Source organism: Genypterus blacodes, unplaced genomic scaffold, assembly GCF_046128005.1.
Source record: "Genypterus blacodes isolate CSIRO-AG114 ecotype Tasmania unplaced genomic scaffold, CSIRO-AGI_Gbla_v1 ptg000154l_1, whole genome shotgun sequence".
NCBI classification, from domain to species: Eukaryota; Metazoa; Chordata; class Actinopteri; order Ophidiiformes; family Ophidiidae; genus Genypterus; species Genypterus blacodes.
Window position 1 is genome coordinate 2661407 of NW_027466956.1, and position 27948 is coordinate 2689354.

General features: G+C 39.5%; 1 protein-coding gene across 2 annotated transcripts; it reads left to right on the forward strand.

Annotated features, from left to right (window-relative positions):
- The first annotated feature begins 937 nt into the window (after positions 1-937).
- LOC143012757 (tumor necrosis factor alpha-induced protein 2-like) lies at positions 938-9828 on the forward strand. Of its 2 annotated transcripts, none has more exons than XM_076166058.1 (12): positions 938-1135; positions 3110-3373; positions 3696-4341; positions 4503-4614; positions 4994-5116; positions 5584-5678; positions 6047-6133; positions 6255-6381; positions 6865-6984; positions 7099-7254; positions 8116-8237; positions 9342-9828. In XM_076166058.1, the coding sequence occupies exons 1-12, from the start codon at positions 1084-1086 to the stop codon at positions 9487-9489; spliced, it is 2052 nt and encodes a 683-aa protein (XP_076022173.1). In that variant the 5' UTR covers positions 938-1083; the 3' UTR covers positions 9490-9828. The 2 variants fall into 2 exon arrangements, with proteins under 2 accessions (XP_076022173.1, XP_076022174.1); XM_076166059.1 differs by lacking the exon at positions 938-1135 and adding an exon at positions 2237-2360.
- The last annotated feature ends 18120 nt before the right edge of the window (positions 9829-27948 follow it).

A 27948-nucleotide genomic window follows, 5' to 3' on the forward strand; every position in this document is an offset into this window, starting at 1 on the left:
GCGTCATCATACAAACACTGCAGTTCAAGCTATTGAATACATCTCAAAGTGGCTAATGTAGACTTGAATAATTTGATCGGAGTATGGTGTTTACAAGTGGCCAAAGTGAAACAATTTTTTACAGAAAATCTCCCCCATCACTTCCAAGAAAGAGGTAGTGATGAATGGTTGCCAACATTTTGCTCCGAAAGTCATAAAACCTTCTGCAACCACTACAGCTCTTCCATCCAGTGGGTCGCTAGAGCTGTCGAAGGGTGAGGGCGGGGTACACTCTGGACAGGTCGCCAGGCCATCACAGGGCACACATAGACTCACTCTCACACCTATTGACAATTAACTGCATGTCTTTGGACTGTGGGAGGCAGCAGGAGTACCCTGAGAAAACCCACGCAGACAAGATAAGATCAGATAAGATAAGATGAAAGTTTATTATCCAGAAGGAAATTACTGTGCAAACCTAGTGCAATATAGAGAAACGTGCAAGAGTGCATGCAGATAATAAGTACAACATAATAAGTACACACAATAAGGGGTACGAAGTACATACAATCAGGGAACAGTACATGACAGTACAAATGTATAAGGAGGACAAGGGTACAAGTGCAAATGTGCATCTGGCAATATAAGTATAGCATACATGTGTGTATAGATGATATACAGCAGCGTGTTGTGCGACATACTATTAAGTGACAGTGAGATCCCTGTGACCCCACTGTCCCTTCCCGACCCGAGGTAGATAAGGGGGAGGACATGCAAACTCCACACAGAAAGCCCTTGGTCTCATACCAACAACCTTCTGCTGTGAGGCACAAGTGCCAACCGCTGCACCACCATTCCGCCCTGGCAGAGCTCTCACTGAAAGTATTTGTGTCATATTTAAACCATTCACACACTTCACATAACTGAGACATGTGACAGGAAATCACCCCAACCCTAAAATGCAAAGCAGAGTGTAGCATTGCAGAGCGTCTGAACCGACATCCTGTCAAAAAACCTTTATGATTGCTTTATTGTTGCTCTCACTTCAACATTTAAGTGAAATGCTGCAGAGGTGAAGTTGACTTCATCCACCTGCCTGTGACCATGTGTCTGACTCTGCGCCACTGTCTCCCTTGCAGACGAAGGACAGCTGATGGTAAGGAACACTCTTTCTCCACAGCATCATACATGCTGTTTACATCCAGGTCAGCACAGTTATATTCAAGCTCGGTTACATTATTATTTGTATTATAACATGTGGCATTTTACTGTTTACACAGTGATGATGAATAAGGCTGACATGCTTTTAATGTAACAATGTAAATACTGCATGTCTCCCAAAAGCTCATCGTCTGAAACCAAGTTTATTAGCCCAGGGAAATTACTGCAAATGTACATGTGCATAGAAACACACAACATTGGTGTCTATATATGATCCCTTTAATATAGACTTTATACATTAGACTGACCCTATGTTTCAACTGTGATGGTTTCTCATGGAGACATTTTCATGTGACAGTCACTGATGAGTGAAGGTCCTGAGCCTGAGCCATCAGGAAGTGAGTAAGTGATGTGATCTTGTGAAAGTGATATAAGTCCATAGATAGTTCAGGGGAAGTGTAATAGGGACCTGAGGCTCCTTTCAGAACAGCTTGCCAAGATAACACAGCTATAGCTCAGTCTTAGGGGGGCATATGAAATGCATGGGGGGGCACTATTATTTGTATATTTTTGATCTGATATGCTATTGTATTAGTGCAGGTAGGTCATACTCACTAAGTAAACTGGCACATTTACAATGCAAACGTTCATAGCATGGTGAGACGATTGGCATCAACCAGGAACTTACAAGGTTTTGAAAACAGTTGCCTTTAGAAAACCAATAAAGAGGCTCCATGGGCCAGATAGGCGATCCGTACAGTCATTACCAACTTAGTAACCCTTTCATACAAATATTATTTACATTTGAATATTTGATACAAGAAAAAAGTCAAACACTATAGTATAAAAAATGTTTACATTAAAACAATCACAAAACTCCACTTAAACCTCTAAATAATGTGAAATATGTTCACTTTAATAAAAAAAAAAAACTCAACTTTGATTTATAGGCCTGGGAGAGGACTCTACTAAACTACTTTATTGTCCCCCAGCTTCATGAGACAAGAAATGATCATGTGCTGTGTATCTGCTATATGCGTGTGAGTGTGAGCTCCATGCCTGTTAGGGTTGGAATTCCCACTTCCCTGGGGAGTTATTTTTGTCTCTGTCATCATAAGGAGGAGGAGCATCCTGCTTTATAGACTCTGCAGCGCTCCCCTTTTTAGCCTCCTAACTGAACAGCAGGCGGAGTGCGCACAGTGAGTAACACCCTGCAGAAGGTCAGCAAATGATTTATTCATTTACTAGATATATAAACATATTTTTAACTCGTGAAATTGCAATTATGCAACTTACTTTTCAGCAATGAAGTATTGTTGTGCTGCAAAATAGTTGATAGCATTGTCTAATGAAATTTATCCTTGATGAACGTGTTTTTTTCACCCTTTTTTAGTTGTTTGCTGATAAGGCTAATTGGGGGGGAAAGGAAAAAAATGTTTTAATAATTTACAGTCATTGTTCGCGTGTAAATACAATGTTTATTATAAAAATGGCTTGAGAGAGTTGGTGAAGGAAGGTGAGGTGGGGTTACTAGGAGTTCTGTATTTTGTGTAAATGTGATTAAACTTTCCCTAACCTGCACAAAGCTGCTATAGAATCCTGTTTATCGTCGATTTTGTTATTCGCACATTTGTTAAGCTTTTTAAGATTTTGAAAATTGTACTACTTTGTATTTCATTCATTTCATTACAAATAAGTATTTCATTTTATTGGAAATCAAACTATACTTTAGATCGAAGTGCCAAGGACAGAGACTGAGCATGAAAAACCTGGTTGCACATACACCTCATACAATATAGAGTAAGAGACCGGAAGTAGTAAAACATCACGACAAAACTAGTTTGCTTTCCAGATTAAAACGCCGAATTTGTTCTGAGTAATAATTGTTCATATCATAGATTGATCTAATTTGGGTCAAATGTCGCCAAATTTAAAAAACAAATACACCTCCTCCTTGTTGGCTTCACAGGAACGATGCGGACCCCGCCAGACTCGTCGGACACAGACCGAACCAGAGTGGACTCTCCCACGGAACAGAATGCGAAATCTCCAGGAGGAAAACGCTTCCATTTAAAATTACCCAAGTTTTTGAGGGCTCCGGGTGTTGTGAGAATCTCTCCTACGGCTACGGACGGAACACAAGTCGGGGCCGCAGGTACCAGTGATGTGGACAACTCCTGTCCCGCTGTACAGCAGCGTTGCGTTTTACCCGGAGCAGAGGCGCCACCAACTGGTAACTAGGATCATCTCTTTACTACTACTAATAATAGTAATCATAATGATGATGATGATGATGATGATGATAAGGGTAATAACTTAATATATAGTGGGATAGTACATATTCAACTTTATTGTCATTGACATAGTACAGGCACAAGCCAATGAAATGCAGTGGAGACAAACTGAAAGAATAACACAATGGTGGACACAAATATGCAGTCTGTTCTGAATGGCTTTCTAATGGAGCACAGATGTCAGACTTCATTGCATGACTTCATTACAGTGACATTTCCTGCAGTTTAGAAACAGGCTTAATATTTCTTTATCTCCCTCAGAAACACTGTCGTTTGAACAGACCCTTGAGAGGCTCCTCTTGTCTGAGGCCAGCCAGAAGCTGATAGAGAGAGAGGAGCATCTGTTTGGGGAGATAACTGAGAGAGACAGCTTAACACGCCAAGAGGAAGAAGTCGACAAGCTCATTGCAGACCGTAAAGCCGTGGAGACGCTCGTGGAGCAGACTATAAGGAACTCTCTTTGTGCTGGGCAGTTCAATGTGAATATTTTGACATCTGCTGTGAAGGCCATCTGCCAGGAGGAGAACCAGGACCAGGTGTGGGCTCAGAGGGATCAGCCATCCCCAGTGTGGAGGCCCTGCTCGTGGAGGAAACTCCATGACTCCATCCTTCTTAGTTTGGTGGAAGAAAGTTTGGACAACCCTTCATCAATCTCGGCTGTCGCGCAAGGTCAGCTTTCATCCCTCCAGCAGGACCTGTGCAACATGGGCAGACAGATAAAGGGGGACCTGCAGTGGGTGGTGACTGCGGTGAAGCTCTGCTACCCACCAGAACTGGACATCTGTAATCTTTACGCCAGGATGTACCACAAAACCTTTGCTACCAGACTCAGGAAAATCACAGACTTTGCCCTGGACAACAGCGATACCATTTACCTGCTGCGCTGGGTGAATGAATTCTATCCAGAGTAAGTCACATGTTGTCTTTTAAGCACTTAAGCGTATTGGTACAGTACGTGTCCCTGCTGTTGAAACATGAAATAACTTCATCAGTAAATGTGTGCACATTGAAAATGAGAAGGCTCAGAAAATTAATGAAAGTTACTGTGATTTTTTTTTTTTTTTTCAGCATCTTTAAGAAAGACGAGTTGGTCATTGAGATTGATAGTGCAGCGCTTGGAAAGCTGCTGTCTGAGGAATTAACTGCACCTCTGGAGGAGCAATACCTGAGCCAAACACAGGTGACTCAAGCTTCCACTTTAACATCTCTCAATAGGTGTGTGTACATTTCCATAGAATGCAATGTGGATATTAATGGTATAGTGAATTGATATTTTGTGACCCCCTTTATCATGCCATGATGGATTTGATTGGTCACCAAACTCAAGGTCTGGTGCTTTGATTGGCCAGTCTGAAACTATTAGATATACAATTCTGACAGACTGGCTGATGAGAAGTTTTTCGGCCAGGCAGAGGTATGACATACATGTGTGTATTTGAACTAGAAACAAATAGGATAGTAAAGATAGATTATACACGCTAAGAATACCCCAAAATGTAAAACCTGCATTTAAAACTGTGCAGTAAGTGACTTTGTTGTGTTCTTTTGTGTACTTTCAGGAAGACCTGATGAGATACAGCAATAAAGTCTTGGAAGATGCAAAGCTGGTCTGGTTGAAAAGGGATGAGCTAGAGAGAGAAGACGGCTGTTTTGTCAGTCATGTCGCCATTGATGTCATTAAGGTAGAGGAACAAGGAATCAGACACTCTGCTTTTTTATAGATTTTTATAAATGACTGACTTAACCTACATTCATTCGGCCATTTTCCAGTCTGGAGGCCGCGTTGCTTGAATACTCACAAACATTAACCAACCAGGAAGAAGGATTGTTTTTATTTCAACCTAATGTTGTAGGAAGTTAAAGAATTTCGTACCAGTATCACAGGGAAACCTTTAAAAAATGCAGCCATCCCGCTATGTTACTACTGACTGAGGCGTTGAACAAGGCAACTCTACCACGGTTAGAGGTTCAATATCCTATTGAAAATGCTTGGATGCATGGTTGTGAACGGTGCTTTTAGGTTCCTATTTGATGGGTATAAACCTATAAAATCTCCAGTTAAACATGGACATTTGCATCTCAACTAAAGCGTTTAACTTTTTCACAGGAGAAAATTGGTCTTGAGTTTTTGTCCTCTGTCTCTTTGCAGTTATTCTATGGTGCTGTAAAATCCGCTCAAATCATTTTGGGAAATCAACAGAAGGCCAAGATGATCATGTGCCAACTAAAAGACTTCCTGCAAAGGTAACAACACTGATGTCATATCTGGCTTACTGCTGCAGGATTTGATTATTCTCTGAATATTTTCCATTTTATTTGTATTTCTGTTGTCAATATAAATGTGTTAAAAAATACATCCATAACTTATATGCCTTCGTACTGTATATATATTAATACACCAGCGTCGGTTACAGACCCACTGATTTGTAATATTAAAGTATATTAAAATAATTCCTTAATAATTCAACAGTTTGTTTTAGACACAGAAATGTAAGATTTTTCCATAAAAGTATACCTTAAAAAGATTCCCAGGAATCTGATGCTGATAACCAGTAATAACTTACCTTATACATTATACCAAACAAATGATACTTAAATACAAACTGCTGCAGGTTCAACAAATTCCAGCAGGATGTTATGAAGACAAAGAAAAGGAACAGCATCATCTTGGCAAATCTCAGCTGTGTCAAACTGTTCAGGTATGATTTGATTTTTCCGATATCTGAGACTGGAAATGTATGTAAAATACCATTCAGCAAGCGTGACACAGGGCCTCATCTCAGAACAAAGAGTTAAATATTTTCCATTCTCTTTCTGCAGGGACTTCATTGTTGAGAAGAGTGATCTCTTCCCAGAGGATGTGAGGGGAAGCTGTTTGTCTCTTCTGACAGCCATGAAACAAACTACACACACGTATTTGTTGGACCCCGTGCACAAGGCCCTCATGGTAGGCTTTTATCATTAGTCTTGTCCTTTGATGAGAGAGTTTTTGCCACAAATTTCACAATATCTGTCATTTGATATCCTGTAATGTAGAATAAACAGATGATCGACATCTTTGTCTTCTGATATAACCAACTAAACTAATCTAATAATCTACTCTGCCCTAATGCTAAGCTTTGACCATCGTACCACACATTTTTCAGCTGGTGTTACTTCTGGTCAACATACTTATTAATTTATTGTACTCATTTTTTTGTGGCTCAACTTTAGTATGAGGTGATGTCAATAAGGAGTTTGTTTTGTATTTCTAAAAATGCTCTACAAGCCCAAAGTATTTGCAAAGAAAAAATGTGATCCTCTATGATTGTAGTTGTTGAGTTTCCACCTCTTGAAAGGGAATTTCCTTGAAAGCTCTGCGGCTATATTTGATTAAGTGTGACAATAATAACATGATAAAGACGTGTGTATTTACTCTGTCCACATGCAGCCACTGTACCACCAGCTGGGGACCAGTGACTGGCTGAAGAAGCCAGTGTTTGACAAGCTGCTGGCCAGCGTTGATGAACAGGTTCAGCATCTGCAGGGCCTGACTGAACCTTGTCACCAGGTAGAACAGAGCATGAAACAAGTGCTTCAATATGATCCCACTGTATATACAGTATATGTCCTTTTCCTTTCATGTGTCTGTTTATTACAACTTCATTGATGGGACTGATTTCAGGAGCTGATGTGCCAGCTGCAGCAGGATGTGACTGTTGAGTATGTTGAAAGGCTTCTGCGAAGGAAACTTAAACTGAAGAATAAAGAGCAACAGGAAGAAGCTGCTATGACTGTGAAAGAGGATGGAGAGAGTCTGCACAGTCTCTTTGTCACACTGGTGAGACATGAATACACCTCACAGAGAAATTATAGCAGGAAGTTCTTTCATCCTTCCAGCAGGCATGGAACGTAAAGATCCATTTGAAAAACAGCTAAGCATCATCTGTAAAAACTCCCAGGAGTTACTCTAGCCTCAAAGCTCTGCATGTTGACCTGTTTGATGTGCCATTCCAGACTGTCAACAACAGTGATCGTTAAATTCCAACCCAAAAAAAGCAGAGCAGCTTCCATGTAACAGTGTGTGATGGTCTAGTCTCTCACTCACTCTTCCTCTGCTGTTTTATTCATTTAAGTGGTGATGTGTAGGTCCCAAAAATAGTGACAGAGGTGACAGAATGTTGGGCTGAGCTGAACTTTAACTATGGCCAGAGACTTCCTGATGAAATCTTTGGTTGTTAATCCAAAGCGATGGTCCTAGATCGCAGTGTAACATGCGTCCATTGATTGACTTTTGCCCTCTTAACCAAAGAAAACATGCAAATTCATTCTGACAGTTTCAAAAATGTTACTGCTAGACTCCTACAACCCTCATCTATGAAAAAATGGGTGCAGATGGATCACAAGTAGGCAAGTAAGCGTATTTGTGCATGCGGTTCTCTCTGCGTGACATAGCTCTGTGATTCACCTGGCAGTCATGTGACTTTTGCACAATCTGACGTGCATAAAGGTTGACATTTGTACAGCCTGACAACCAAGATTTTATTTATTATTTTACACTTTATCAACAGAATCTCCAATCTCCATGTGGTGAAACTTCTAAATATGGAAATAGAATTCGCCTCAAAACATGTGGTGTAAGGATTGCCAAACTCCCCTAAGTGTGTCACAATTGATGTGAGGTAAATCTGTGTCTCATCAGGGATGGAAAGAGGCCTGGCCTATTGACGTCCTACCCCACATTGCAGAAGTGCTACAACTCCAAAATCTCCCGTCCATACAGATGGAAGTCATGTCACTTGGGACGAAATTTCCAGACATCAGGTGATCTTTACATGCTGAAAACCTCAGATTTTGTTTCACCTTTCCTGTTTTGTGCAGCATCCTAAAGGGGTTTAACTTTCACAATAGATACTTTAAATACCAATGAGAAGCACAGGTGAGAGGTGGAGGTGGACATTACATGGAATTCAGCATACACCTACTTTCTAGACAAAAGACAATCAGTAATGCCAGCATGAGGAACTGAAGTCTGCCAAAGGTCAAGCATGTGTTCAGGTGTTTCCTGATCTTTTGTACTAACAGCAGAAACATGAGGGAACACTCAACTGCTGTACCAGTGAAAACCATATATAACAACTAAGTGAACACTTAATGTTCTAATATAAACATCAGATCAATTGCATAAAAAATAAGCTTTCCATGCAGAGCTCTGTGGATGAACAAAGGTCACAGCTGAGTTTCAGAAGTTAATTAATGAATAAGTTAAGTGAGCTGGAAGGAAATGTGGTTTATCTTTAAACTCAACAGGGTTCTAACTAGCAAGCAGCATGACTTAGCAAAATCACTTTGAGATTCTGTGATACTGAACAACCAAAAGCTTGACTGGTTCATATTAACATGCAAATGCAGCTCCTGTTAGACACATGTGTGTTGCATGTTTTAAACTCAAGATAGAGATGTTTAAAGGAGACAACTAACAGCTAACTTAGCCAGTTCCAAACAGGCCAATCTTCTTCATGATTTCATGATGTTGTTTGTGATTTTTGCAATCAAAATCCCTGATTTGTGTTGATGTTGCTGTATGAATCCACAACATACATTTAGATTTTGTTGTGGTGAACATAACTTCTATCTATTTACTGTTTGACTTTGTCCTTTAAAAGAATGACATTCCTTGTGTGTCTGCCAAAGTTCCCCAAAACGTAATTTTTGTAAAATTCCTCTGTATGAAAAGTAATCTCCAAAATGTCCTATAACTGTACGCCGGTATCATGTCAAATGCTTGCTTCAATAAAAAATATACAACAGGGAACATTTCCTTATGCCAGGCATACATACACACACATACAAGAATGTATTATTTTGATAATGTAGATTGTATTTTAAAAATAATTCTTTAACAATTTCTTTCTGCTTCCTACACAGTGAGAGGCACGTGTCAGCCCTGTTAAAGCTGAAGACCAATTTCTCCAAGGTCGACAGGGATGCCGCAAAAGCAATTCTGACAGACAGCTTGAAGCAAACCAACACCATCGGTACTCGACCCTTTTTCTCCAGAGTCAACATCCGTTGAGGTGTGTGATCATCGGCCTCATCCAGCTCAGTGTCTGTATTAAATAGCTAATAATAACACCAATATCTCACATCACAGTTTGCTGGATAAATTTTATATATACTCTATATGTATATATCATTGTATATATATAATGTAATTTCTCATATATTTTACCTGTGTGCAATTCTGGGCAATGGTCAGGCTTACATTTCAATTTAATGTATATATTTCACAAATGTACTGTATTTGTATAAGTTAAGAAACAATCACGTCAGCTGTTTGATATAAATCTGTTTTTTTACTGTTTATTGCATATTTTCAGTGCATTTAAATAAATAAAAAACGTGGAGAGTTTGACTCCTTGTGTGTTTTCTCATTTTCCCTCTAACGACTCTAGAAAATACATAAGATGAAACATAATAGCATGGAAGAAAGTCAGGTCATCTGTGACCCATATACAGACTTGTGCTGGTTGTCACAAGCCAACATCCTGTTAAGTCTAATAATGTTGATCCTCCAGGGGTTAAAATGTCATGGATGTGAAAGCAGAGACTAAAGCAGGAGGAGGGTTTCTGTGTTCAAAGGAGGCTGCTGCCACTGAGTATGTCAACAAGACAAATATCTTCCAGTTCCAGAAACCTATTGCGTCTTTGGTCCGGGAATTTAACTTGGAAAGACCAAACCAAGGTCTTTTCCCGTTTATTGTCATGAGTTATGACTGCAGGGAAAGGTTAATTTCTCCAAGGCAGAGGAAGGAAATGAACATGTGCTACTGGATGCTGTCAGCATGTAGTTTTTCCTGGAACTCTATCAATGCTTTAAAAAGGGATGTGCAGGAGGAAAAGACCATAACAACTATTTCCCCTTGGAGAGAAAGAGGGACCAGGAAATGGAATCTCTTGTAAAATACTAATGATGAAAACACCCAAGGGGTTTTTCCACTGTGAGTCACTCAGATAATAATAACTTGAGTCAGTGAGGGAGTTCATCCACCAAGACCTACGACTCCCCTTATTCCACATTCTTAGATACTGTGTTCATCGTCATTTCATCTTTCATGTTTTGAACTTAGCTGGAATCACCCTTCTTCCCTTTCTTGACTGAGGCACAACACAACTGTTACCGCCAGATGTAGAAGTAGGAGAATACATTGTGCCAAAATTTACCAATTTGCCCAATAAGTCAAGTCAACTTAGTTTCTATTGCCCAATATCACATACCAATGGTTCAAAGGGCTCCACAGACCCACAACATCAGGGAAATTCCTGAACTCACCCAAAGCTCCCTAGGAAGATGAGGAAAACAGAGAAAACGTAAATGTGTAAGGAAAAAAGAGAGAGAGAGAGGGATTTCCCCTACAGGAAGGGCTGGATGTGCAATAGGAACTTCCAATTGGATCATACAACAAGTACAATAAAGCCTGTAAAACAGCTGTTTGGGTGGTCAATTCAACAGAAATTAAAAGAAAAAAAATTGTAAAATGACTTCACAGACAATGTATTATGGATGCTTATCATGAAAATCTCAATATCTGCCACGAAATAGCGTCATCAGTGATCTTCTGATCTTTCATTTCATTTCATGCACTTGGACTTGACTTCTATCTTGAGTTCCAAGACTTTCTTGAGACTTCCTAAGCTTAGTCCCACCTCTGTTCATTATAATGAAACATCAGGTCTGGAATTTCTAATCAAGCTCAGTGTTATTGTTATTATATTAGTTCATTTATTTCATATGCTCATGAACATGCACTTACAAAAAAGTATTGTCCAACATGACTGAGACTGATGAAAGTGTAACAATAAAGACTACGTTGTTCAGTTTTCATGACCTCTTATCAATAAGTGGGAAATGATAAAAGCGTTTACCTTTATGTTGAAGAGGTGGGAAAAAGCAGGATCATGGATCAAACCTGCACAGACAGTGTTTACCTTAAGTCAAGTTTGTTTAAGCTTCACAGACCCACAACATTCCGATCCCGCGCAAAGCTCTCTAGGAAGACGAGGAAATACTCCCTTCATGTACAAGGGAAAAAAGGCAGAAACCTCAGGATGTATTAATGTGACAATAAATATAGTTTGAAATCACTCCTGTATAAGGCAGAATAAATCAGTGAAAGCTTTTTAAATGAATGTCATTGCAATGCTCACATAGTAGCTCAATGTATTAACTTTGCACAACATATGTAGTTCAAGTACAAATCCAGTTAAGTTAAAAATAGAGATATTGTTTAAAATACAAAGCTTACTTTACAACCTATACAGTATTTGATATTATTAATTTTATATCGTACATTAGTATGCATTTTGATGACTTTTTCTAACCTGTGTACAGCATTTTGGACAGATTCTTTCTTAACATAATATATATATTATAAACCAATCTGATAAATGGAATGGGATAGAAATTTAATTGAATAGAAATTGGAGCCAGCACAATTTTATCATTGATTTCCTGATTTACAATTAAATAAATAAGACTTGCTTTGTTACATTCCATTTGTACGTGAAATAAAAAAGAAGCATAAGCACCAGTTTCCCAAAAATTCATTACTTCAGCTTTTTCTACATGATAGAAACATTTCTACTGCAACGGAAGCTTCACACTCATTTGTTCAACGACGGCAGGTGGAGGCAACAAGGTGTGCAAAGGCCGCGGTTCAGGCAAGGCAGGGACAATGGATGAGAAAGAAAGAAAAAGATCTCCAGTGAGCTTCACCATCAAGATTGCCTATGATTGTCCTGCTCTCTCCCAATAATCTCGTGAAGAACCAGAACCAGTGGTATGCAGACGACCCCACATGCTCCATCTGCTCTAGAACCAGCAACACTAAAACACTAAATCACTGAAGGCCGATAAACCTGACAGCACACCCAGGAAGGTGAGGGTCAAGCCAAGTTTTTCAGATAAAGTCCAGATACAGGGCAGCTAGGCTGTGTATGCAAATGGAAGATGGCGTTGTGCTTTGTTTACATCATCAAGCCTACTGTGCCCTTGGAGGATGCATGCAGTGGAGGAGGCCTACAAGCGCAAGAAACTGAGGTATGCTGAGTTTGCGGGCACTCAACAACTTGATTGGAAAGCAAAGGTTCCAACTGTTGAGGGAGGCTGCAGAGTATTCATAGCCACATCAACATCAATGCTACTTTAGGCGGGGAGGAGCCTATCAGCAAGCAGCTGATCCAAAGCTACTGAAAAGCTGCAGTCAATGCCTCGGAGTTAAGAGATAGGACCCTCCCTGGCCACCAATTATGCACATGGCTTTTCTATGCTCCTTTTTCCTTATTAGGCATTATGTGTTTTTGTCCTCTGTGAGCTACAGGATGCTTGAATTTGCTTGAATAAAGTACATATCTGTGTATCTATCTATCTATCTATCTATCTATCTATCTATCTATCTATCTATCTATCTATCTATATCTAGTTTGGGCAAAAAACACTTTTAAAATTTTGAGATACTTTATTCTTGTCATTTCGGTGCCTTGCTCAGGGGCACCACGACAGTGCCCTGGAGGCAAACTGGAAACTCACCTGCTACCATTCCACTTACTTGGTGCATACGGGACTTGAACCGGCGACCCTCCGGTTTCCAAGCTGAATCCCTATAGATTGAGCTCCTGCCGCCCACGTATGTACAAATGTAAAATGTATGTAAAAGCTTACTTGTACTGCCTGGTGTCTTTTCCTCTGGGACAGAAAGTGAGCAACTTCAGAACTGCTGTGAAAAGCAAAACAGAGCAAATGTACTGTAAGAATCGACCCACTGCATAGTCATAAAACATTTGATTGAATTTACAATGATTGGTAAAGTTGATAGGCTGTGTTACCTTTAGTCTCAGACCCTAATCTAGACTATAGTTTCCTAAAGTGTGGGCTGCGGCCCCCTAGTTGGCTGTGCAGATACTGCAGGTGGCAGCGAGCGGTCATCTGTAATGAATAAATACATTTTAAACTTTGCAATTTCGTTTGAAATTACCATTAAATGCTTACGATCAAATATGTAAATTCTAAAATGGAATCAGAACTAATAAAACAAAGTGATGAGATTTAAATGACATGTTGTTTTTCATTGTTGTGTTGATCAGAGTTGTGTGGTCTAGGCAGGCTGCAGACGATTTTCATTCTTAAATTTGGGAATGGCTGATCTAATCCAATAGAGCCGTTCTAGGGAGAACACTATCAGGCCGCTTTATTGCTCAGCATAACAGTGGGATATTCCAGTCACACGCAGTGGAGTTAACCCAGCCTGTGTATTTAGCTACTGGATGATCCTGAGTTTGCCACAGTGCAGTAATGAGCCTTACAGTGCTTCCTGTTTGGGCCTTTCAGCATGGCCACAGTGATGAGTCCAGGCAGCACGTCATACCAACATCTAGTCCTGTAGAGCAGTCATGGCCACTAGTTCCTCACTTGACTGTTGACCAAACTTGGAGAAAAAGACATCACATTTTACCACCCATTTTTTCCATACACTTCTTTTAATGAGTATGTGGGAAATTGTGATTGTGATCACAATTGTGATCCTTTGTAGATTGATTTCACCACTGGCTTTAAATGGTGGGTCTCTCTTTCTCAAAATTCCTGACAAACCTGCAGATGACATCACAGAAGCTACTATTTTTGTACAGCCTCTCAATTCAATGCAATGCAGTAAGAGAGCTGTTGGCTGTTGCAGGTATATTGTAGGTAATGCTTTTAAAAAATGGGATGAGTCAAATGTGTTTGTGATTGCATCCATCAATGATCTTCAGTGCCTCAACACATCTCCAACTTTCAGCATAATCAGATTCCACAGCCAAACACCAGGAGCCTGACAAAGAGCACCATGTGCATAAGAGATAACAATTCTGCTGCGTCTGACCGGGGGAGGAGGAAGTACTTTTGCGCTGTGAGCTGCAAGTCTGACAGGAGGGGGGAAAAGTGTCAGTTGAATGTTTGATGGGCCGCATTGAAAATCGCAACGGGCTGGATGTGGCCCGCAGGCCGTAGTTTGCCCATCCCTGGTGTAGAAAGTCATTTCCAAAAGATGGTGTCTTTGTTTTTGGGAGTGTTTTTTCACAAAATTTGGAATAAAAAGACATGATTCCACCTCTCTGAATTGCAAAAGTCTTTGATAAATCAATGCTTAGTTTGAGCCATACCTTTTGTACATCTGGATGACACAGCATGTTGGCAAAACGTTCCTTTACAGAACCAATCCCGTAGAACATTTATTTGCTATCTGACTTGAACCTGATCAGGCGGCTCTGAGGGAGAGACATTTAGATTTTTAAGTTATATTAAAACACAAGTGGAGATCCCTGTAACTGTGTAATTATGCATAAGTTAGGCACCTTTGTAATATCAGCTATATTTTCCAGCAAAAGCATTCAAATGAGGACTTGGCAGAGAGATGTTGATGCTTCTGCCTTTGGTTTGGATGTTCAACCTAAGATGGAAGATCATTAATATCATGGTATGTAAATGCTGATATGAAACACATTATCATCATCATTATTTATCATCATCATTTTAACAGTTGATCTTATCTAAATGGTTTATGCTCTGTTGAATAATGCAATTTATTACGATTTGGCAAGGAGGGGAAAGTTGCTCATTTGATTTCTTTGCAGTTATTCAGATTCTTGTAGAAGTGGATCATTTCTGGTTTCTGGTTTTGTTGTGTATTTTTTAAGAAGGCTTCTCTGTACAATGATGTAACTACAAAGTAATAAAACAGAATCCTGTTATCATTTAAATACCATGGACATGTGGGCTGGGGAAAATGTTATTTGTCAAATATCAGCAACTTGCAGAATAATAAAATGTACGAGAAGAAGTACTAGTAGTACAGAAAAAACGTATAATTGAAAGCAATGAATATTCTTGCAGGACATCAGTTCAGGGTAAATATATTCCCAAAGTAAACATGGGTCACATACCTCTGCACAAACATCTACAGCTGTTGTTAACACACCCCCTGAACTGTGACGCTTGTGTGCTGATTTCCTCTGCTGTTTAGAGAAAACCATCATAAGCTTCGAGAGAGCATCAGCAAAACACTGCATGTTCTCCTTAAACCGCTTTAGAAACTATTTCTAATTTGTGAAGACATGCACAGGTCATCTAAGGCTCTTTTTGTATTTACTTGCTTTGCAACATTTACTTTAACTAAATGTAGAACCAGGAACTGCTGACACTAATAATCTTTGGCCTTTACTGACGTTGTTGAAACTTCCGGGTCATCTCTGGCTTCTGTTTTATTTTGGCTTCATCTGCTTCCTCTTGGACATTATTCAGCTTTAAGGCATATAGCATTATTATAATGTATGATGACACACAGTTTCACCTTTCAAAAAAACCTGCTGACCTAACCTGACCAAATATAAAAACAGACTAAATATTGTAGTCACTTGGCCTCAAACTGACTGAGCAGGTATACTGGGGTTTTAGTTCTGCTTTGTTTAGATTGTAAGTGTAACCCAACTTAAATTAAATCCCTAATGTCATAAAGTGAGTTGTCATTTTTTATTTAGCCCCAGAGCATAACAGAGCTGTCATAATCACTTTGTCTTAAAGCACACTTGGGTAATTCCCTCAATCAGTTGTTTTTATGACCTCCATGTTCCAGAGGTCAGCACCACCCAGCAACTGCGGACTAGAAAACACATACCAACAAATCAAGTTCAGTGAGGTGATGAGTGAATGACTAACTGCAGGTTAATGTTCACTTGGGACTACTCAAATGTTTGATAGTTACAATTAACTTTCCGTTCTCATAGATTTGTAAGCATGTTAAATTACTCAGTAATGAAAAGTTAAAGAGGATTCCAAAGTACCTTAGTACCATCAGCTGAAAGGCTTCTTTGCAGGAGTTTTAGTGCTCAGAACACTGAGCTGTTCAAATGTATGGCGATGAAGCAATCAATCAGACACCCCAGCAGCCTGTTATCTTGCATCCTACAAGCTGATCTTTGCGCTTCTTTGCGAACAGTTACCTGGATATTCAGCAGGCGTGTTCCAAGGTTCCTCTCCACCTCTGCTGATTCTTTTTTGTGCTTGTTCACGGACATTTGGATAACATGGCTGGTAATCTGTTCACCACCCACAGAGTTGATTTGTGTGTCAGCAACATCTAAAACTGCCATCACTTCCTGCCCTTTTTGCCTTTTGTTATCAATACTTTTATGAAAGAGACTGAGGAAGCTCTACTCTGTTAGTTGACACAGTTCTCCATCAAATCACACAGTAGACATGAGTAAAGCTCAAAGGAAGTTGTAGTCCTTTTGGATGAGGTAGTTTTGAAAGAAATATACAATTTATGCAATCAATTTGTACTGGAAACCATCAACCGAGATTTGTCTTTTTATATTATAATATAAAAAAGATGTGGCACCTAGAAATGTCAAATGTTGCTTACGTCTACATTACAATATGCCCACAAATATGGCTCCATCTATGTGGATTAAAGACTTTCTTTCCAATCGCACACAGACAGTCAAAATTTGGTTCAGAGCTCTCTCTCGCAGGGCTCTGTCCTCAGTCCAATGCTGTATTCACTCTACACCTTTGACTGTATTTCCACACACCAAACTAACACAATAATCAAATTTGCCGACGACACAACGGTGGTGGGACTCATTTCAAACAACAATGAAACCCACTACTGTGAGGAAATACACAAGCTGGCACACTGGTGCATGGACAACAACCTTACATTCAACATTAAAAAGACAAAAGAACTCATCATTGACTTCAGGAGACACCATGAGGACCACAGTCCTCTTGTCATCAGGGGAGAGGAGGTGGAGAGGGCTCGCTGCTGGACTGTAAAAAACAGCAGGAAAAATAATTGGACTTCCCCTGCCCTCTCTGGAGGACATTTTTAAGACTCGTCGTCTCCACAGGGCCAACACCATCCTGAAAGATGCATCCCACCCTTGTAATTCCTTGTTCTGTCTGTTACCCTCTGGAAAGCCATACAGATCACTGAACACACAAACCACCAGACTGAAAAACAGCTTCTTTGTAAGGGCCATAAGTGAGCTCAACAAAATCAAACATTAGACAAATTACTAACCCAAAAGTCAACTGCAATACTGGGACATCTTGAGCAATGGGACTACTTGTGTTTTAATGTATGAATGGAACTGTGTGTTGTTTATTTATTGTTTATTTATTTATTGTTTATTGCTGTTTATTTATTACTGTTCTAAGATTCAGGCACATCACAAATGCATTTTGTTGTAATCTCATGTACAATGACAATAAAAGCTATTCTATTCTTTAAAATATATCCTCATTATTGTTTTAACAAAGAAAAACATTAAACACTTCAGAAACACACAATATCAATCCATGTATTCAGTATTTTTACTGTTGGCCAACATTGTAACTTGTACTGGGTGAACATGCTTAACGTTGTGACGCATTTACGGTCCATATATCAGACTGAGAGCAGTTGTGGGCGCTTTACATTCAGGCTGGAGTTTCTGCCTGCTGTAATTTATCTAATCCAACAGAGGTCGCTGTTGGATCCTCCGAAACAACAACCCTTTTCCAGACATAATGAGGGAGACGCCTCTTACTATATCTTTCATGAGGCTTCATTTGCCCATTAGTGGAATTAAATCTCACAAGATCCATTATTAAGACCCCAAAGAAGAATTTAAAACAGTGCAACCTAATATGGACCCAGAGCCAAACTCGCCAACTGACCTTCTCCAAGTCAGTGGCCGTGACAAAGAGGTCACCCCTCTCCTCTCCTCTCCTCTCCTCTCCTCTCCTCTCCTCTCCTCTCCTCTCCTCGCTGTAAAGCTACACTGCAACTTACTAAACATACAGGTGCAGCTCAATAAATGAGAATATGGTATCTTCCCCATGTTATGTAGCCTACTGAACCAGACTGAGAGACCATTTAAAGGCTCAGGAAACCTCAGCAGGTGATTTGAGTTAATTAGCTGATTGAGTCTGACAATGTGAGTCTACAATATTGAACTTCACATTATTAAAATCTTCTGAGATACTCAACTTGGGGTTCTCATGAGCTGTAAGCCATAATCATCAACATTAAAACAAATAAAGGCTTGAAAAAGTTCACTTTGTGTGTAATGAATCTATAATATACGAGAATTTCACTTTTTGAATTGAATTACTGAAATAAATCCACTTTTTCACAATATTCAAATTCATTGAGCTGCACCTGTATAAACATTTACTCATGCAACATTTCAGGTTGAACAGGCACACAGCAAAACTGAAAAATACACATTAAAAGCCACTACATTAACACATCACATGAACCTAAAACTACCTTTCTTCATTAGAGGATCCACCAGAGTTCTTATTATGTGTAAAGCAGCTGATCTGGAATATTTGGGCTGCTGAATTCCCCCTTTAGTGTACTTTTACTTTCATGATATAAGAGTTATTAGTATAGGGAAACTAATAATAACAACATTACTGATGCTGAGGCTATATAAATACATAAAACAGTGAAAGTGATAACATGCCTGTAATTGCAGCATCAATATAGAGAAACACATCAGAAGCTGATATAAATTAGATTAGAGTTTTTAATCTAAAATCTCATTTCTCATTGTTGTTCTAATTTGAGTTTGAAGAGTTCATTTGCAAAAACAGATAAGGTCAATTTTATACATTTCAAAGACTTGAATACATTCTTTTTTGCTATTACTGGGGATATTTTACTGTTTACTTTTCTTAGGACACCTGAGGTCCGTATGGGTTTGTCATTTTTTTAACCATTTCAATAATGGAATAAACTCTGTACTGATGTAAATAAGATTCAGAGACGATAAAAGCTACAAAGCTGTTTGAGAGTTATCTGGGACACTCTGCCACTCCCCTGACCAGACTGAAAAAGGAATATCAGTTATTTGAGAGTTGGATTTCCTCTGTAATACCTCCCAGGAATCATCCCAATGTACTTAATAGTCCCACAGAGGGAGAAAGCACAGATCTGATTGGTTGATGTGCTGAATGCTTTGTTAGTGTGACTTAAGGAAAGATAGTGAGACGTTTAACAACACTAACACATATAAATATCAAATGCAAACACAATGGGAGAGTATTACTCTAAGTACTCTAAGTAAGTATTTTAAAAGTTGTTCAACTTCAGATCTCAGATCTGTGCTTCTCCTTCGTGCCTGAGGGAAAATCTAGCTCTCTCTTATAGTAACAATTTTATAAAATAATTTTCTGCACGGTATCAATAAAGTACTAATCTATTTATATAAAAAGAAAGATTTAAATTCTCTAGACCAGAACCTTTATGTGTCTTCTTCTGTTTGCTGTGGAAGTTAACCCACATATCAAAGATTCACCGTCACCAGGTCATGTTCTAGTGAAATTTAAAGCCTCCAGTCCACCTGATTTACACGTGTTGGGAGGAAACCAGAGCAGCTGGAGAAAACCCACCAATGCAAATGAGCAGAGCTGGGAGTTTAAACCAGGACTGTGTATTTGAAAAGCTAACAGCAAACAATTATGCAGTCTTGACCAGAATGATCCTGTTTATACCTTCGGCTCATATCAAGTTGATTTTGTGATTTTTATCTTTCCATGAGGCCTGTAATGAGCTGTTACAGGGCCTCAACAATGTCATTTCTTTAGTCAGCTGGACAGATTAATTTGCGAACCACCGACTTTGTTTTTGGACTTCTATGAACCATGAAAAAGCAAGTTACATTTGCAGATAATGGGATGTTCCACAGGGTCTATCACCCGGATGCTTTGAGGAGGTAAAGAGTAGACAGTGAATGCTTATGGGGAAATCTATTCTCATCTGTTGTTATATTTGATGAAGTCATCCAGCTTCCTTTATGTTGCAGACTATGTCCAGGGATGCAGGATTCAAAGATGGGTGAGTTTAACTACTTACAGCAACCTTTACAGAAATGGAACAAAACAGAAAACAAATGAAATTTCACTCTTGGTCAGCTGTTTATGCAGGATATCCATTCCACTGTACTTTCTGTCTGTTTGCTGTGTTCTGTGGCTCAAATATCAGATCTTGTTGCCAAATAAACAAAACATATTCTGTATCCTGTCTGTGTTGAAACCTGAGCCTCAGGTTTTCTAATGGGGACACAGCAGAGAGGATCAGTGGAAACCAGAGGAAGTCCTAAACCTGACACCAGCCTGGAAAAAATGTTCTCTCCTTCTCTTTTTTAATCACAGTCTCATTGCTTTGACTGTGTATAGCCCACATTCAGCACAAGGACAAAGGAGGTGGACACCCAAACATTCCACTCATAGGTTGTTGTTCATAATGACAGACAGACAGTCACATGAATTAGACTGAATTAAACACAAATCCGCTGACTTAGGATTTGACTTTGTCATAGGTCAGTGATGTCAAAGATGTTATTATACTAATATGAACTTTTTCTAGTCATATCCGTTTGTATTTTGCGCATCTCAGATGTCAATGTTTATCTGGAAAGGTAATAGATAAACCATGATTTGTATGAATTATAAGTCTGTATCATTGCAAGGCTAATATTTGCTTGTTGTTTCTGAAAGTGATCTGAAACTTCTGTTACATTCACAACCTACAATGTCAACACCTAGGGTACAAATGAACCATTGTACATGTGTTAAGTGTCTATGAATATAAAAAAAATAATATCAACTGTGATAGGATAAACTCCAATAAACAGAGAAACGAATGGCAATGCTACAAAACTGTACATTAGTATTTATGTACTCCAAATACTTTTTTTTGTTCTCGACCTACAATGAAATGTAACAAACAAGTATTGAAAGCCATGAGTGCCTAGACTGGAGCAAAACACTGCCCCCTCTCTGCAGCAGTCAGATGGCATCTGCGCACACTCTCAATGATCCAGTTACATCTCGCCTGTGCCCAAAATGTGTTGACCCTTTTTTGTTTTCCAGCTCCGATGACGGCCAGTATGAATATCAGCACAACTTTAAAAGCCCATAAACCACCAGCTGCTACACCAGAACCCCAACTGCAACACGGAACCACCATCCACATCCCCAAAGCCAGGACCTCAGCTCCCTTTCTCAAGGTGATTAAAGCAGGGAATTCATTTGAGCACAAACCTCCTTCCAAACAAGCCAAGATAGTGATGTGTTAGCCTCACTGATGTAACACATTGTGAAATTTTTCCTCTGCATTTGACCATCCTAACTACTTTAGAACATCCACACAAAGAGGATGAGGGGGATCTTTGGATTGAGTCCAGGCTCTTTTGGCATCAGCAAAGCGCCACCATGCTGCTCTAAAGAGAGGAAGATGAGAGATTACTAGGACAAAAATAATAAGAATTACTATACAGCTCTATGGTTCAATCAGATCTTTCAAGCTGTGTATTGTTTTATGATAATGACTTAATGCTTAATTATAACATTCCCATCCAGGAAGTGTTGTCGAATCCGACCAGTGCCATCTTGTGGAACAGTAATATGACTCCTGACACCTTTTCTCCATGCCAGGAACAAACGACAGATCAGACCTTATTCAGTGTCCGAATGTTCTGACCAACTTTGTGCTGAATATATTATTTGACAGCAAACTTACACCCACGTTTAAAAGTTTCTGTCAGAAATCCAGTCTGCAGTGAGCCTGGGTTGCGTTCCAGTAGAAAGTACTAATGACAAATATGGATGCTGTGATTTTAGAGAATCGATCTGCAGAACAACAACCTGTCAACTGATTTTGACAATTAAAAAACCTCAAAAAGGTCCAAAGCATGATCGGATGCTGAGTTGCTAAGCTAGCAGATAATACACATATAATTGGACTGTTTTTGTCAGCAGAAGCTTAAAATGAATGTTTTGCCAATAAATTCACAAAATGATTAGTTTCTTTTGTGTAAGTTGGAATGCATGAGACAAATGTAAAAAAAAACTCTGAACTCTGACCTCTGTCTGTCCCTCAGCACACAGAGCTGACGCCTGGTCAGAGGGAGTATCTGTACACCATGGCAGCGTCTTTCAGCCCCATGCACGTCCGCAACCTCATCAACCAACACTACCTGAATGTGCTGCACAGGAACAAAAGAACTGGTAAGAAATGGCAAAGCAACAGGTTTTACTTTTACATGAAGCGCCATTTAGGACAAATATCCAGCTTAACACGTTTCTCTTTCAGCTTAACACACCTCTCACACACACAAATGAGAGACCTCCCGCAACCCAACCCATACACACTGGCAACGCACGACACTAGTATGGAAGGCTGTATGAGACATTATTCATACTTGATCACACACAATATCAAGATCACACACGCACACCATCAAGATCACACACACGCACCATCAAGATCACACATGTACCATCATGATCACACACACTATCAAGATCACACGCACCTTCAGGATCACACACGCACTATCAAGAACACACACACACTATCAAGATCTTACACACGCATCAGCGGCCGCTGTGAAAAATCACATTGGTGAAGCCGCAATAACTTCCTCACATTATCTGTGTCAAAAGCTGTATCTGTATCAGAATCTGTAGCGATGGTGAAGAATATCCTCTGGGGATTTAAGTGTATTTTGCAGCTCTAAATATCTTCTTGCAGCTTTATAGGGGAAACTCCCCAAAGATACGCTAAACTAAAGGGACCCTGCAGGTGGCGTGATATTCATTTCCAACAAAGTGATTGGTCAGAGGTCAGCTTTATATGTCACTCTGACTAAGCTCCAATATATTCTGCTCCGGAACTGGATTGCTGTGGCGCATAAGTGACCATGGTGACAGGGTGAGCTTTTTTTCCATTACCCAATTTTTCACTTTACAACTTCAAATTGTGCAAAACGCAGGTCAATATCAACTTCGCTGTTTCCGCTGCTTATTAAATAGTCCTGAAATTCAATTCTAGATTTTACTGGAAGCCAACGCTGCAAAGCTAAAATGGGAAAAATATTATCCCTTTTCCTAGTTTTGGTCAGGACACGTGCAGCTGCATTCTGGACCAAATGGAGAGTCTTTAGAGACTTATTAGGGCAGCCTGATGATAATGAATAACAATAGTCCATCCCAGAGGTAACAAATGCGTGGACAAGTTTTTCTGCATCATTCTGTGACAGAATGTCCCTGATTTTTGCAATGTTGCATAAGTGAAAGAATGCAGTTCTTGAAATTTGTTTAATGTGGGTGTTAAACAACAGATCCTGATATAAGATAGCTCCTGGATTTCTTACAGTGACCAAGGCAATGTCATCCATGATGGCTATCTCTTTAGCTAATGTAAATCTAAGGTGTTAAGGGCCAAGCACAATTACCTCAGTTTTGTCTGAGTTAAGCAGGAGAAGGTTATGACATCCAGGTATTAATGTCCTTAAGGGCTTGGATTTTGGACCCCTCTGACTTCATTGATGAATAAAGTTAGGTATCATCTGCATAGCACTGATAATCTATCGAGTGTTTCTGAATAATTTTACCTAATGGCAGCAGATAGAGAGTGAATAGTATTGGTCCAAGCACTGAACCTTGAGGACCGCCGTGTCTAACGTTCGCGTATGGAAGATTAATTTTTATTAACATGAACGACCTGAAATCAATCTGACAAATGTGATTAAAACCAATACAGTTCCTCTAATGCCAATTAGATGTTCTTGTCTCTGTAATAAAGTGTTGTGGTCAATGGTGTCAAATGCAGCACTAAGATCTAATAGAACAAGAACAGAGAGAAGTCCTTTATCAGATGCAATAGAAGGTCATTTTAGACTTTCACAAGTGCTGTCTCTGTGCTATGGTGGGCTCTAAATCCAGACTGAAAAACCTTGAATAAACTGTTGTCCGTATGAATTCACATAACTTATTGACTTTTTTGAGGATCTTGGCGAGAAAGGGAAGGTTAGATATAGGCCTGTAGTTGGCCAGTATGCCTGGGTCAATAGTAGCTTATTTAATAAAGGGTTTAATTACAGCTACTTTAAAGGACTGTGATACATAGCCTGTTACTAAAGAAAGACTGATCATATTTAGTAGAGAAGTGCTAATTGAAGGAAAAACTTGCTTGAGCAGCCTAGTTTGGAATTGGCTCTAAGAGAAGAAATCATTGAAGCGAATTCAGTGAGGTCAATTAGAGAGAAACCAATCGAAATATCAATTTTACAGCCGTTTTTAAGGTTCCTGTGATTGAGGATAAGTCAGTGCCTATTGTCGGCAGGAGGTGATTCTGTTTCAAATTTTATCGTCAAAGGAGCTCATGAAGTCATTACTACTGATATCTATGGGGGCACATAGGTCAATAGAGTTAGGGCTCTTTGTCAGCCTGGCTAAAGTGCTGTAAAGAAAACTAGGGCTGCTTTTGTTCTCTTCAATTAGTGACGAGTAATAGGCAGCTCTGGCATTACAGAGGGCCTTCCCATATACTTTGAGGCTGTCTTGCCAAATTGAGCACGACTCTTCCTCTTGTGGATTGCCATATTCTTACAAGTTTCCTAAATGTTTGTTTCAGTTCGCAGGGAGTCTACAAAGCTAATCTCTTTTGTTTAATTATCTTTTTTAAAGGGGCAATGGAGTTAAGAGTCATTTGCAGTGACCGTGCTGTACTTTCAACGAAATGACCAATCTGGGAGGGACTAAAATCAAAATAAGTCATCCATATATATGAAATTAAGTTCAGCGCTGATGGAATTGCTTCCTTAAATTTAGCTACAGCACTATCAGACAGACATCCAATTAGAATATTTTGTCTGCGGGTGTGTAGTCCAAATATCTCAATTCAAAGTAGTGATCTGTTAAATATGGTTATGCTGAAAAACTATTATTTGATCTATATCGATGCCATAAGCCAGAACAAGGTCAAGGGTGTGGTTATGGCAGTGAGTGAGTTTACTTACACTCTGAGAGAAGCCAATAGAGTCCAGTAATGAAATAAAAACAGTGCTGAGGCTATCACTATTGCTGTCCACCTGAATATTACAGTCGCAAACTATTATTATTTTATCAGTACCCAGGACTAAGCGTGATGTAAACTCTGAGAAGTCAAATAGAAATTATGTGTATGGGCCAGGAGGACGATACACGTATGTGCGGGAGGTTTCTCATTTGTATGTGTTAGAGGTGTGTTTACAGGTGTGTGTGTTTGCTTTCACTAGTGCGTGTGTGAATGTAACATAGATTTGTTCCTAAACGGCACTTCAGACTGTTTTGTTTGTGTTGTTTTAGTTCGTCAATTACAAATTCACAAGCAACAATCTGTGATGAAGTCATTAATGATATGACAGTTGTATTGGACGTTGAAGGATCATCATACACAACACACATTCAACAACTACTTCTGCATTTCATGACAAAACTTTTTTTGGAAGTATGAAAGTAATTTCTTTCATGAACTGTATTTTTGTCATTTTGGTTTAACATTTTGGATGAATCCAACAAAACTTGAGTCATTGTTTTGTTGGCTTTTTTTGTTTTGACGTTTTGTTTGTAGAGTTGGGGATGGCTGCAATAAGTAGTGGGACCGGTCACCAAGCTAAGCAGCCATACCAGAACAGACCACCTTACAGAAATGTCCATAAACAAGCCATTGTGGGGTACATAAATGGATAGTAAGCCATTACTGTTTGTCATACAGAGAATAAATCACCTTAAGTATCTGTCACACCTGGAAAGAGCAGAGATGGAACTATGTTAAAGATGGGGTCAGGGGGAGAATGAAGGGAGGACACTTTGTTTGAAGGACTTCCTACCCTCCATATGGCCACTGGTGTTTGTTCTTTCCACCTCAGACAACACATGAAACTTCCTTGTGCAGGGCTCATGACTGGCTGTGGGACCCCTGAATAATTTGCTCCTTCCATCCACCCAACAGCACTCATGAATCCATTACTAACATTTTCTGAATGGTCCAATTGGACTGGTAATCCAATATGTGAGACGGACCTAAAGGAAAAGGTAAATGTGAAATTTCGGAGCAACGATAGAGTTAAAAGTACATATTCGTATTCAAAACCAAGTAACACCTTGAAGATCCTTTAATGGCCACAATGTGTGGTGTACTAGCTGCAGCAGAACATATAAGACCTGTAACCATCATCTCCTTCACATGGTCAGTTTTGGCACCCCTCTATTGCAGGCTGCAGCGCCGAGAGAAGCGACCTTACAGTGATGTCTGTAACCTCAATGGAAAATGTAGAAAAGCAACAATCAGAGGACCCTGTCTGGCCAAAATGTGAGGCCAAGATAAACACCGCTGCAAAGAATCCTGGGAAAAATATTCCCCCAAAAAACTCAAAGAGCCGAGTCAGGTAGGGTGCAAAATATAACAATGTAAATATAAATAACATACAATAGAAATACAGTAGATGCTTTCAAGGAGATGACATATCAGAGGCTATTTTGTGCTCTGCTGATGTTTAAGGGTCTCCTTTGTTGACTGTGTTGCACTTTATTGTCTCGCTTGTTCCTAGATCTCACTTAAGAAGTAAACAATACACACACTATGATACACAGACTGACCATATTTAACTTTATAGGAGTTCCAACACATCAGCATCAAAGCATGCAAAGATGAAGACACACACAGAAAAGCAATCATCTGTGAAAAGAAAAAGTCCAAGAAGTAAGTCAGAGAAAACAGCATCATCTTTCTTTAGAATAGACTTTTGATATTATTGTATCTTTTGTCCTGTTGTTAATTGTGTCTTTTTGTTGTATATCAAGTCAATTTATTAATTCTAGTCTAGATTAGCAAGTTTTAATTCCGCTGCCAGAAACCAGGATCAAAGTCATGGAGGAGGAAGAGGGTGATCCGTGTAGGAACGACCCTCTTCTTTTCTATTGCAGTATGCTGATTTTGTCACTATGGATGTGCACAATACTTTACTTCCATGATAAATGCAAAGTGTCAGAGTAGTTCAACCATATTAACACATCTTTGATATTTATGGTCTTCTTATTTAATCAAATAATCGATTCTCAATGGAGCTCTAAATCACACAGGTGCACTGGAATCAATTATGTGATCAGTTTGAAACATGTAACCATACTGACAGAGATTTAAGGCTTTTATCCACTATTCCAATATGTAATTGTACCACTGCTTCATCCTGGAGCTGACATTCCCTATTTAGTCTATCAATCTCTGATGTCAGGGAACAAGGAGGCGAGGATGAAGAGGAGTGAGATGAAGCATACTACAGAGGCTGCTGAAGTCCCAAATGATGAGGATGAAAGTGGAAGAGAAGAAGATGACAAGCTGGTGGACTACAGCCTGTACCAATATGATAAAGAGGATATAGGTGAGGATTGTGATTTTACACCTTGTATCGCTTTGCTGTGCACAAACTGTAGATTATTTCTGTCCTTGTCTCCTTTGGTTCAAATCTTTCTGACTAAACTCAGTTGATGTATAATGTGTTTGTCATCTTCAATGCAGTGACAGCTCACCTCTGCAACAGTCTGGCCGGTCTCTCCGTGTGTAGCTCCAGTGAGAAAGATCCTTGCATCACTCTCACAGAGGTAAGTGATCCTTCTGTAAAG

Excerpts from the sequence above, each read along its gene's own strand:
- LOC143012757 (XM_076166058.1), top strand. The coding sequence starts at position 1,084 with ATGTGTCTGACTCTGCGCCACTGTCTCCCTTGCAGACGAAGGACAGCT. Across the intron at positions 4,615-4,993 it reads AATACCTGAGCCAAACACAG|GAAGACCTGATGAGATACAG; the intron begins GTGACTCAAGCT and ends GTGTACTTTCAG. Across the intron at positions 6,382-6,864 it reads CCGTGCACAAGGCCCTCATG|CCACTGTACCACCAGCTGGG; the intron begins GTAGGCTTTTAT and ends GTCCACATGCAG.